This window comes from Entelurus aequoreus, linkage group LG14, assembly GCF_033978785.1.
Source record: "Entelurus aequoreus isolate RoL-2023_Sb linkage group LG14, RoL_Eaeq_v1.1, whole genome shotgun sequence".
Classification (NCBI taxonomy): Eukaryota; Metazoa; Chordata; class Actinopteri; order Syngnathiformes; family Syngnathidae; genus Entelurus; species Entelurus aequoreus.
Genome location: NC_084744.1, coordinates 41,865,250 through 41,878,637, shown reverse-complemented (window position 1 = coordinate 41,878,637; position 13,388 = coordinate 41,865,250). Strand labels below are relative to the sequence as shown.

The 13,388-nt window shown below is 39.6% G+C and overlaps 1 protein-coding gene and 1 long non-coding RNA gene across 6 annotated transcripts in view; one reads left to right on the top strand and one right to left on the bottom strand.

The window, feature by feature from the left end:
* LOC133665394 (uncharacterized) overlaps nucleotides 1–13,388 on the bottom strand; it is a 707,793-nt gene that overhangs the window by 144,379 nt on the left and 550,026 nt on the right. The gene's annotated exons all lie outside the window — the stretch shown is intronic.
* Nucleotides 1–13,388, top strand: part of atf2 (activating transcription factor 2) — a 47,870-nt gene that overhangs the window by 22,865 nt on the left and 11,617 nt on the right. For all 5 annotated transcript variants that reach the window (XM_062069923.1, XM_062069921.1, XM_062069924.1 and 2 more), the window contains 2 exons: nucleotides 6,515–6,736; nucleotides 9,163–9,369. In XM_062069923.1, the coding sequence (XP_061925907.1) occupies nucleotides 6,515–6,736; nucleotides 9,163–9,369 (429 nt within the window). The remainder of the gene's footprint in view (nucleotides 1–6,514; nucleotides 6,737–9,162; nucleotides 9,370–13,388) is intronic.

The following is a 13,388-nucleotide window of genomic DNA, read 5'->3' as shown; positions in this document are numbered from 1 at the left end:
AATTTCTATTCTTTTTCAATACATGCATAATCATCATGGTTCAAAATATGTAGTTGTTTAGAATGTTCTCTAACTTTTCATACATTACCAGGATTCTTTAGCATAATGCAGTAGAGTCAAAAGTAGCTGAAAAGAACATGGATGTTTATCTTTTTCAATTTTTTAAATAAGAATAATGATGCAGTTATCAATATTGTTTGTTAATATATTCAACAAAATGTCTTTTGCCACTTTCTTGTGTCATTTCCTTTTTAACAAAAATTCACTCTGAATTTGGCTTAACTCTTTGTAAGGTCATTTTCATTTGTAATTCAAATATAACATTGAAAATCCAATTTTAACTAGTTCAGCTAAGCTTTTATAACGATAATCTCATCCAGAAATTTTAATTATATTCTAAATAATACAAATGTCTTGCTGTATAGAGGGATGCAACAGTTAACCTGTTTTACTGTTAACCGTGATTAAAAACGTCACCGTTATTTATTCACCAAAATCCTCTTCACTCACTATAAATGGACATTATGCTGGTATGTTATTCTCGGCTTGGAACAAAAACAAAGTTACACTAGCGGTGCACACTCCTATCGAGAGACATGCTAGTATGCTATATTAGCCTAAAAATGGCATTAGGACAAAGCAGCAAATGTTTCCCACCCAAAAAAAAGGTGAAGTCGGCAGCGTGGGAACCTTTCGGGTACTAATAAAAGGACCAGGGAGTCATTGAAGACAATGATTTTGCAAAACCTGCCAAAAGAATGTGGCAGCTAAAGGGTCTAATACATCCAACATTGTGCAGCTTTACGCGCCAAAGTAAAGTTAAGACATAATATCAAAGTTAAATTATGTAAGTGGCAGGTTAGTTCATGAAGAATCGAGTTGGTAGAGTTAGAATTTAAACATGTCACTTACAATTAGGGTTTCAAAGGGGTGGAAAGTTTCTGGTAAATTTCCGGAAACTCTGGAAATTTACCACGGGAAGTTAAAGGCCTACTGAAATGAAATGTTCTTATTTAAACGGGGATAGCAGATCCATTCTATGTGTCAGACTTGATCATTTCGTGATATTGCCATATTTTTGCTGAAAGGATTTAGTAGAGAACATCGACGATAAAGTTTTGGCCGCTGATAAAAAAGCCTTGCCTGTACCGGAAGTAGCGTGACGTCACAGGTTGAACATTTGCACATTGTTTACACCAGCAGCGAGAGCGATTCGGACCGAGAAATCGACGATTACCCCATTCATTTGAGCCAGGATGAAAGATTTGTGGATGAGGAACGTGAGAGTGAAGGATTAGAGTGCAGTGCAGGACGTATCATTTTTCGCTCTGACCGTAACTTAGGTACAAGCTGGCTCATTGGATTCCACACTCTCTCCTTTTTCTATTGTGGATCACGGATTTGTATTTTAAACCACCTCGGATACTATATCCTCTTGAAAATGAGAGTCGAGAATGCGAAATGGACAGTCACAGTGACTTTTATCTCCACGACAATACATCGGCGAAACACTTTAGCTACGGAGCTAACGTGATAGCATCGTGCTTAACTGCATATAGAAACAGACGAAATAAGCCCCTGACTGGAAGGATAGACAGAAGATCAACAATACTACCAAACTCTGGACCTGTAACCACACGGTTAATGCTGTACCGCCTGGCGAAGCCTAGCAATGCTGTTGCTAACGACGCCATTGAAGCTAACTTAGCTACGGGACCTCGACAGAGCTGTGCTAAAAACATTAGCTCTCCACCTACGCCAGCTCTCATCTGCTCATCACCACCCGTGCTCACCTGCGTTCCAGCGATCGACGGCGCGACGAAGGACTTCACCACGATGATCGGTGCGGTCGGCGGACCGGAGACGGAGGAAGTCAAGGTGAGGACAGCGGCGCGGCGGCGGGCGTTGTAGCTTTCGACGACACCCCGGCCGCCATCTGAGTCGGCAAGAAACATATATTTCCCCAAAGTTACGTACGTGACATGCACATAGCGACACGCACGTACGGGCAAGCGATCAAATGTTTGGAAGCCAAAGCTGTACTCACGCGCCATCAAATGTTTGGAAGCCAAAGCTGTACTCACGGTAGCACGTCTGCTATTCACCTCAAAGTCCTCCTGGTTGTGTTGCTGCAGCCAGCCGCTAATACACCGATCCCACCTACAGCTTCCTTCTTTGCAGTCTCCATTGTTAATTGAACAAATTGCAAAAGATTCACCAACACAGATGTCCAGAATACTGTGGAATTTTGCGATGAAAACAGATGACTTAAGCTGGCTACCGTGCTATTCCAAAATGTCTGGTTCAACCAGTGACGTCACGCGCAAACGTCATCATACAGAGATGTTTTCAGCCTTAAGTTTCCCGGGAAATTTAAAATTGCACTTTATAAGTTAACCCGGCCGTATTGGCATGTGTTGCAATGTTAAGATTTCATCATTGATATATAAACTATCAGACTGCGTGGTCGGTAGTAGTGGGTTTCATTAGGCCTTTAAGCTCGGGAAGTTTGGAAATATTGACCATTTTTTGATTATTCAAAGTTGGACACCGTCCATGGGAATTAATGGATAATTACAATAATGATATATTATTGGGCACTTGTCTATATGCTGCTGCATCTTAGTGGCATTTTTGACGTAGCTCTTTGCACAGTATTTGCAAATGTACACAGCCTTTCCGCCGACTTTGGTTGGGGTGAAATGTCTCCACACATCATACGTGGCATTATTCTGTTTGTATTTATTTATTCTTGTAAAACACTAATGCAATGCCACACACAGATAAAAATTGTCAGCTAAACAATTGGAGTAGTCTTTAAAAATATTTGACTGATGGACAAATGAATAGAAATAGGCTAGATGAATAAATGAACACTCAATCAACATGCTAAATCAAACTATAACCTACATTCTTGTATGACAACAGAATGGCTAGCAGAACAGAAGGAAGAGGAAACTACACCTTTTGATTTACTTTTTGCAAGTTGAACTTTACAGATCACAAAAAAGGTCAATTCGGATCGCTAACGTTGTTAGCATAAATGAATAGAATTTAACATAGAGAAAATTAGCATCACGGCTAACGGAGAAACATTTTCGGTTCATTATGTGACTGTGGAGGTACATAAACCTAGCTAGCTAGAGATATTGGCCCCAAAATCATTTAACAAGTACAGGAATAGCTAGCTAGCTTGAGTGGAAGTCTGCTGGAGTAGTCTACAGTCATACAGTAACAAGCAATTACACCTTTATTCAACTTAAATACCATCCATCCATCCATCCATTTTCTACCACTTATCCCTTTCGGGGTCGCGCTGGAGCCTATCTCAGCTGCATCAAATATATTTACCCCAGTAATATCATCAAAACTTACCTGACTGGATGAAGTCCTTGGGCTCAAATACTAGTGTGGCCTGTAGTGTGTAGCATGCTGGGAATTATCTGTGCATGTGATGGAAGAATGCACTGCACATGTGATGGAGGAATGCACTGTGAAGGGTTAAAATTCTACTGAGTTTGCATTAAATCAGGTTGTTTTAGCTAATAATCATGCTGCAAGATCTAGCATGTTGCATTCAATGTTTATTCCCGTTAATTCCCATTAATTCCCGTTAATTCCCATTAATTCCCATATATTTCCGTTAATTCCCATGGAAAGTTTCCAACTTTGAATATTCCCTACTTACAATCTATAGCTTAGCGTTGAGTCACTTCACTGTAAACAGGCACTCCTATCAAGGGCTTCATTTAATGTTAGAAATTCTTCCTCTTTGTGTTAAACTATAAGCATTTTAAGTTAATATAGCAAGTGTAAAACAATAACATAACATGAGGAGCTTGTAGAATAACAGCAGTTACCCTGGCATCTAATTATGTACATTCCAGTTATTATCAAGGCAGCATAAAATAGATAATTAAAGATAATTAATAGGCAAGGATGACAGTTGATGACAGTAGCACTGGAGTTTATATGTCTTATTTTAATAATAAAAGTATTAAATAATTTATTATTATTACTTTTGTGTAAATGTATTATTATGTACTGTTATTAAAATGGTATTATTTGCATAGGGGTTTTTAGTACAGTTATAAATGACACATCAAAATCTCTATGGGATGTCTGTGATTTTATAAATTTCTTGTCGTGAAATTAATCAATGTATAATTGTGATAATCGCTACAGTCAAAATCTATAATGTTCGCATCTCAAGCTGTAAATGGCCTTTATGTAAAGTCAAATATGAGTAGGTGTAGGTTATGTATGGTGAGGGCGAACGTGATGAAGCACATCTCACAGGGTCTGTAAATGTTCTCAGCATGCAGTGCCGCTGGAAATTAACAGATAAACTGTGGACAGGAGGCGTTTGCCTCGACAGGGTGAGGGAGAGAGAGCTCCTGACTTGGGAGGAGAGGAAGGAGGAGGGCTGGGACTGGGGGTGGTGTTAGACATCATGGGGTGTAGAGATGACAAACACGGAGATGGCGTACTTTTCCTCACAGGGGAGGGGGCTACTAGCAAAAGCCGGTTGGGGGCATCCTGGCACACGCTCAGCGAGGCACATTAAATCGGCCTCACACTGCATGGAACCTTTTTGTTCAGCAGAATCCTGCATGACCTGCATCCACCACCTCCCTCCCGCCTCTCAATCTCCTAGTGCCTCCCACTGCACTCAGCTCATCAGCAAACACCTAATGAGCCCACGTCAAGAAAACAGACCCCTACCCAACCTGCCTGCGCCAGAATCCCGGTGAGGGGGTGCGGGGAGGCTTGCTCAGAGACAGTACTTTACAAGGACTGATGATGCTGCAAAGACCACAATAATGATAATTAACGTGCTGAATTTAGAAGATTATGCTGTTAATTAGTTGCAAAATAAAGATAAGTAATATAGTAGCAGATGGTTGAAAAACACCCATGAGAGGCGGGGTTAATACACTGATGAGGTTCCCATGGCAGAGATGAAATATGAATCTGACTGGCTTCCCCCTCTTTCTCTGGGCTATTCCAAGAGAGTAACATCTTGTTCCTGCCAGAAGAGCTTCTGGAAGGGTATTACACGATAAACTAATTTGGTAGATAGATTGGTCTAGCAAAGGAACTTGTTAGAATATTGCCCTCCTCTGTTTTCTCATGTAAATGTGTTGCCTATCACTTTGTTAGTGTTTTCGAAGGGCCCATTCACTTTCACCTTCTTGGCTCGTTGCGTGATATCTGTTTTTGTGGATGTGTTGAGTTATGGTCGCTATGGAGGAGCTGTGTGTGTCGTCGATAGGGGTAGAAAGGGGGGGGGGGGGGGTGTCTTCAGAATGTTGATTTATGAATGGATCAGTTGATAACATCCGAATAAAGAAAAAAGTATCCCGTCATTAGGTTGTAATATCTGGAGTTAGACCAGCTTCATTAGAAAGGGCCTGCTAGATCCCCATCTATGTTCTACACTGCAAAAAGTCAGTGTTCAAAAACAAGAATAAAAAATACAAAAATGAGGGGTATTTTATTTGAACTAAGCAAAATGATCTGCCAATAGAACAAGAAAATTTGGCTTGTCAAGACTTTCCAAAAAAAATAAAATTTGCTAACCTCAATGAACCCAAAAATACCTTAAAATAAGTATATTCTCACTAATAACAACTGTACTACTATATGAGTACGTATGTTCTATTGTTTCATTGAAAATAAAACAGCAAAGTCCATTTGGCTGTCATCTGTTTTAATATGAGACACAATTGTGTCAAAGTCATGACTTTTTTTTCATGCTTGAAATAAGAAATTATTACTTTAAAAAAAGTAGTTTTATACTTGTGAGTGTTAATGACACATCTTTGCAACAGTTGATATTATAGTTTCAAGCATGTTTTACTCAATATAGGTCATACAATCTCAGCAGCAAGCTGTAATATCTTACTGAGATCATTTAGGACCAAAACACTTAAAACAAGTAAAACACTCTAACATAAAATCTGCTTAGTGAGAAGAATTATCTTATCAGACAGAAAATAAGCAAATATCACCCTTATTTGAGATATTTAATCGTACTTAAATTTCAGTTTTTGCAGTGTAGTTCAACCCAAAGATGATAGATGGAGGTCCGACCTCTCATGTTCCAAACCCTTTCTAAAATTCTTACTATTATTTATTTATTTATTTTTATTGTGATTACTTATGGAGTTTATTGTGAAAAAATTGTGAACAGGAAGTGAACAAAAAGTTTTGCAACTGTTATGTAAAGAAAAGGGGTAGGATTAAATAAGCTCTGCTTCTTCCTACTCCTTTTCGAACATGTTGAAAAGAGAAACTGGAAATTGTGATGTATCATGTTGTATGCTTGCATGTTCGAAATAAACTCAAACTCAAACATGCCACATTCATGTTGCCCAGAACCATTCCCAAACCACCCCCAAAGTTTAAAGTAAATAATGTGAATAAAGTAAGCTAACTGGTTAGTATTAACCAATCAAATAAGGCACTGTGCACGGAACAGACACCATCATGATGACTTGTGTCTTTTCAGAAAGCAGAAGGCTCACAAAGCCAGCAGCTAACCAACGGCGATGGCAGTGAAGTTCAAAGTAGCGCCATAACGCACACTGCTGCTTCTACGTCTCCTGCCCCGATTCCATCCCCTACCCCCTCCACATCTCTCTCCCTGGCCCCTGCCTCCAACCTGCCTGCCCCTGAAGACCTCTCTCCGCATTCCCTTCAGCAGCCCGCCACCTCAACCACGGAGACACCTGTAAGTACTCACACAGTGCTGAAGCTCCACTTTTCAGAGCTACATTTAGGGCCTGATCTACTAAAAGTTTGGGGAGCTATTATGCAGGACCAACTTTTCTTCCCTACTGGTACCTGTTTTTGTGTATTTGTGATCTGCATACACTACCGTTCAAAAGTTTGGGGTCACCCAAACAATTTTGTGGAATAGCCTTCATTTCTAAGAACAAGAATAGACTGTCGCGTTTCAGATGAAAGTTCTATTTTTCTGGCCATTTTGAGCGTTTAATTGACCCCACAAATGTGATGCTCCAGAAACTCAATCTGCTCAAAGGAAGGTCAGTTTTGTAGCTTCTGTAACGAGCTAAACTGTTTTCAGATGTGTGAACATGATTGCACAAGGGTTTTCAAATCATCAATTAGCCTTCTGAGCCAATGAGCAAACACATTGTACCATTAGAACACTGGTTCCTGGAAATGGGCCTCTATACACCTATGTATATATTGCACCAAAAACCAGACATTTGCAGCTAGAATAGTCATTTACCACATTAGCAATGTATAGAGTGTATTTCTTTAAAGTTGAGACTAGTTTAAAGTTATCTTCATTGAAAAGTACAGTGCTTTTCCTTCAAAAATAAGGACATTTCAATGTGACCCCAAACTTTTGAACGGTAGTGTACGTCTTGAAAATATGAAATCAAAACATAAAGGCATAGTGGAGATATTTATAAAACAGTATTGCCTTCTTTCATACATTTTCCACACAAGCCGTTTGGAATTTTCCCCATTGCTGACGTTTTTCCTATTTGTGACGTCAGTGGATATCTCCATATATGGTTAAGTTTTACCCAAAGAGCTTTGTCCGACATAGTCTGTCCTCTTGTTTTGGGGCAGACTGGCTCGTTTATGCACATGTACCCTCCGCTGTTATAATTACTAATAATACAAAGTAGTGTCTAGTTCGAACTTATATCTGTCAGTAGACCCCATATGGAAGCACTAAAATCTACAACATGGATGACGGGGAGAAGATGGAGTCGAAGGGGAGGCGTGTAAATAAGACCGCCCACACAACGGTGCATCCTGAAGAGACTGTATGAAAGCGGTTTGAAGATGGTCCGTAAAATTGATTGATTGAGTGATTGAGAAGTTTATTGACATCTTAAAGAATTTAATCCATGTAATGCTTTAAAAAGGCAAATGGATGGCACAAAAAGCTAAAAGGCTTGTTTCCATTGTGGTCCATTAAATATTCATCACATTTGATACATTCAATAATAAAAGCTATATAACCTGTAACATGGATATAAAAAAAATTACGTTAAAAAAATGGATAAATTATGTACATATACACAGTATACCTGTCAGATTATTTGAAAAACAATAAATACAAAAAATGGGGAGGAGGGGGGGTGTATATACACTATGTACATGACACTATGTACATGACTATGCACATGTTGACTCCTAGAGTGTGCAAAACGGAATGACAAAAAATATATACACTATAACCACATATAAGCTGCTGGCTGACTCAATGTGTTGATTGAAACAAATTCAATTGATGCAGGCGTTTCTTTAATGACGTTTGTTTTTTTATATACTGTATATGAAAAAAGGCTTATCGCAATATGCATTTCCTTGCATCAGGAACATTACAGCACATGCTCGCAGTTAGTGCATCTCCGAGGGCTCACCTTCAGCGTGCTAAAAAATTTGATTCCACTGTAAAGCACACTACAAGACTGTTTCTAAAATGCCCAGAAAGGGTTTTAGGTCTGCTGCATGCTTAAAAACCTATCAAAACGCCTGAGGTAGGAACATGATACCATGAATGTACAGTGAATGAGCGTCTCTATGGTGAAAGACGCATAACAGGAGCAAAAAAACATTTGAAAAGGATGGTCTGCAACACTTTTGCTCGTTATCATTTGTACACACAGTGTTAGTAGATCACGGGCAACATGTCCACGAATAGTACACTCAATTTTTAGTTTGCACATATTGTTTAGTACGTGGTATTTGGGATCTCAGTAAATCAGGCTCTTAGTGTCATATGTATTTTCATGACTCAAAGGAGGTGAATTAGTGTGACGTGAATTATATTTCTATAGCGCTTTTCTCTAGTGACTCAAAGCGCTTTACATAGTGAAACCCAATATTTAAGTTACATTTAAAACAGTGTGGGTGGCACTGGGAGCAGGTGGGTAAAGTGTCTTGCCCAAGGACACAACGGCAGTGACTAGGATGGCGGAAGCGGGAATTGAACCTGGAACCCTCAAGTTGCTGGCACAGCCACTCTACCAACCGAGCTATGCCGCCCCAGGCAGTGAACAGTCCCAAGTTTTTTCGCATTTGATCTGCCAAACTTTTGTAGGTGTACCTAATAAAGTGGCGGAGTGTCATGTGTCAGCTGAAAAAAAAGATTTGCTGATGAATTTGCAGGCTTCTCCAGTGCCCCCGGCACAAAACCCTCCGAGCACAGGGGGTCGGCGGCGCAGAACAACAAGCGATGACCCAGATGAGAAGCGGCGCAAGTTCCTGGAGCGAAACCGGGCTGCAGCCTCACGCTGCAGGCAGAAGAGGAAAGTGTGGGTCCAGTCCCTGGAGAAAAAGGCGGATGACCTCAACTCCATGAATGGACAACTACAGGTACTCATCTGATGTTATGTGGATGTAGTCCACTGTCAGTGTGTGAACACAGACATTCCCTTACTGTGGTGATGAAGTCATTAACGCCCATTAAGAAGAGATTCCGCTTGACAGCAGTGGTGTACGTGTGTGTGAGGCCTTTACATCGATACGTGGCTGCCAATAAAGATGTATCCTCCAGATGTCAGCCGCACACAAGCGTGTCCTCGCTTCTGTTGCAGCAGTTTACAGAATGGCCCCAAAACTCTCAGAGGGAAAGGTGTCTGCTTGAACCTTCATTTTGCTGCAAGCAATTAAGAATGTGATGCTGACAAGTTCGAAGCAGTTCATGTATCTGCCGTCTCTGTTGATATGTTGAGTCGGGGGGTGCGGCACATCAGTGTTCCAGACAATTAAATAAGATGGGGTGTTTATTTCTTATCATCTTTTATGCAGAGGCTGGAGGAGGGAGGTATATCGGAAAGGGGTTCAAGTAGCTGGGTGGAAAAACAAGTCAACAGGGAAAAACTATATAAATCACGTAAGCAAGGGGAGTCATTTTTAAGATGAGTGAACAGTGAAACAGAGCATAAACCACAAATACAAAAAAAAAGTAGTGACTCGTGCAAAGAGAACAATAGGACATTTTGCATGATGCTATTAATCAGTAGTGCATTTTATTGTGACAAGGACGGTACTGACACAGTCCAGCTGATGAGCGAAACTGCCTCTAATGGGGCACAGTTATTTTAACATCATCCTTAACTGGCTTTTAATGAGGTGTCAGCTCTCAGGTCTCCAAGCACCATGCAAGGCTAGTTTGCTTAAATTATTTTAATTCACAGTTATAAATTTATGTCTGGTTGTAGACTGGTGTGATGCAGCGTTGCATTAAAGCGGTGGCTAATAAAGGTTATTGTCATGATGTAAAAAGAGCTCTTTACTTTCGTAAGTAGCAAACCATTTTCTCTTTTTAAAACCTCTACTGATGCTTACATTGCTGATTCTGTTTTTGGACTGGGAGGAAAGTCTGCACAATCGCGTGACATCCAGTGCAAAAGTTGTATCAAACATTCTGCTTTTACAAACATAATGATACATTAGGCAGATTTGATTGATTCTGTCAGATGTTTTAGTTATAATTTGCGGTGGTGCAGAACTGCATTGCATCACAGTAAGAGCTGGTTCTAAGTTTAGTCACATTACAGTCTTGTGAAAAAATGACATCCCATGATGTGGCTCTTTCACTCATGAACAGCTGCACAGAAATTAAGTAGCAAAACATGCACCCCTACTGTGTTGCCTGTGCTATTATTTTTGGCGATTAATACACCACATAATTTGAAACAATAAGTTGGCTTAACTTGAAATTTCAAAACCACCACAAAATTTGATGCATACTGTTAGGGAACTGACAAGCACATGTCTGTACAGACTGGTTTTAAAACCGGGATTCTCAAACTGTGGTACACCACAGAATCACTTGATTAAATGTTATATGTGCAGTATATGTCATTATATATATCAAATGTATGTATGTACAGTACAGGCCAAAAGTTTGGACACACCTTCTCCTCATTCAATGCGTTTTCTTTATTCTCTTGATAAGCTTCAAGCACACCTGTGAAGTGAAAACCATTTCAGGTGACTACCTCTTGAAGCTCATCAAGATGCCAAGAGTGTGCAAAGCAGTAATCCGAGCAAAGGGTGGCTATTTTGAAGAAACTACAATATAAATCATGTTTTCAGTTATTTCACCTTTTTTTGTTAAGTACATAACTCCACATGTGTTCATTCATAGTTTTGATGTGACAATCTACAATGTAAATAGTCATGAAAATAAAAAAAATGCATAGAATGAGAAGGTGTGTCCAAACTTTTGGCCTGTACTTCATGTAAATACATGTGTGTATATATGTATATACAAAACCCAAACGCACTGAAGTTGTCACGTTGTGTAAATGGTAAATAAAAAGAGAATGCAATGATTTGCAAATCCTTTTCAACTTATATTCAATTGAATAGACTGCAAAGACAAGATATTTCATGTTCACACTGAGAAACTTTTTTTTTGCAAATAATCATTAACTTAGAATTGTATGGCAGCAACATGTTGCAAAAAAGTTGTCACAGGGGCATTTTTACCACTGTGTTACATGGCTTTTCCTTTTAACAACACTCAGTAAACATTTTGGGAACTAAGGCGACCAATTTTTGAAGGTGGAATTCTTTCCCATTCTTGCTTGATGTGCAGCTTAAGTTGTTCAACAGTTCGGGGGTCTCCGTTGTGGTATTTTAGGCTTCATAATGCGCCACACATTTTCAATGGGAGACAGGTCTGGACTACAAGCAGGCCAGTCTAGTACCCGCACTCTTTTACTATGAAGCCACGCTGTTGTAACACATGGCTTGGCATTGTCTTGCTGAAATAAGCAGGGGCGTCCATTAAGGCTGAAACGACGCGTCGACGTAGTCGACGTCATCGGTTATGTAAATACGTCGACGCCGTTTTTGTGCGTCGACGCGTCGCATAATTACGTCACACTACCGTCATGGCGGAGCGCAAAGCAGACTGTGCGAGCGAGGGGAAAAACGCACGCCAAAAGTCGTCAAAAGTGTGGGAGTATTTCAATACACAGCCTAATAATGTTGTTGTATGCACACTGTGTCGAGCGGAAATGGCCTATCATAGCAGCACAACGGCTATGAACGAACATTTGAAAAGAAAACCATCAACTAGTCAATCGTCCGCGTTAGCATACGTTGTCATCATTACACAAAAACATGAATGTGTCATTTGTATCTGCTAGGGGTGTAACGGTATGTGTTATGTATTGAACCGTTTCGGTACGGGGATTTCGGTTCGGTACGGGGGTGTACCGAACGAGTTTCTAAGCTAAAGCTAACTTTAGCTGCTAAAGTCTTAACAAGTTGCTTTGCTTGTCTGCCTCTGTCTCAGCACGCAGCATTGTCCCACCCATACAACCATCTGATTGGTACACACGCAGCATTGTCCCACCCACACAACCATCTGATTGGTACACACGAAGCATTATCAGCCAATCAGCAGTGCGTATTCATAGAGCATGTAGTCAGCGCTTCAGCGTCGAGCAGATAGGTGTTTAGCAGGTGAGCATCAGGCAGCGGACTCTCCCCAAATGATAATAAACACCTCCCAGTTAGGGATGGGCGATAGCACACTTTTAGGATTCGATACGATACCGATACTTTTTCTTGCATTTTCATCGATACCGATACCATTAATTTCTTATTGGCAATTTTTTTAGTCAAAAATATTATTACTATTATTATTTATGACAAATCACAAGACAAATACAGACCATTTATACCACATGTATTATGGTCAATATATAATAAAAGTAAAATTAAAATAAATAACATAAATATCAAAAATAAATTAAATATTATATATAATAATAATTATATATTATATATAATAATAATTAGATATTAGGGCTTTCCAATTAACTCTCAAATCCGAATCGCAAGAAGCTGCAGTTATTTTTTTAAAGTTTGTGATATGATTAGCAATTAATGAAATATGAAATAGGCTAATGTTTTCGAAATGTAAGAAATCATGTTACAGATTAAAACCAACATCACATTCAATCATATATTTCAAGATTTTCTTGGAAAAAAATAAAACTGTAATGCAAAGATGAGGAATCTCCAAATTGTATCTCTTTCTTATCTTGTTTTAAATACTCAAGCAATTTTCAACTAACAGTAAATTTCCCTGTGTGGAAATTATTTGAATTTAGGATAATCATTTAAACAAAAATATTCAGTAAAAAAATAAAATAAACAATGCCTGACACTGGATATGCCTGGCTGCATTGCTGTCGGCTGGCTGTGTGTGTGTTGCATGTTGACGACGCTCATTCACTGTCTCCTGTGACGTGACTGGGCCAGCTCTATACTCTGCCAGGTACAGGGGTGTCCCAGCACATAGTAAGTTAAGTAAGTCATCAAAAACATCTGAAAGTGATGCTTGCACCCCCCACACGCCGTTTTTTGGT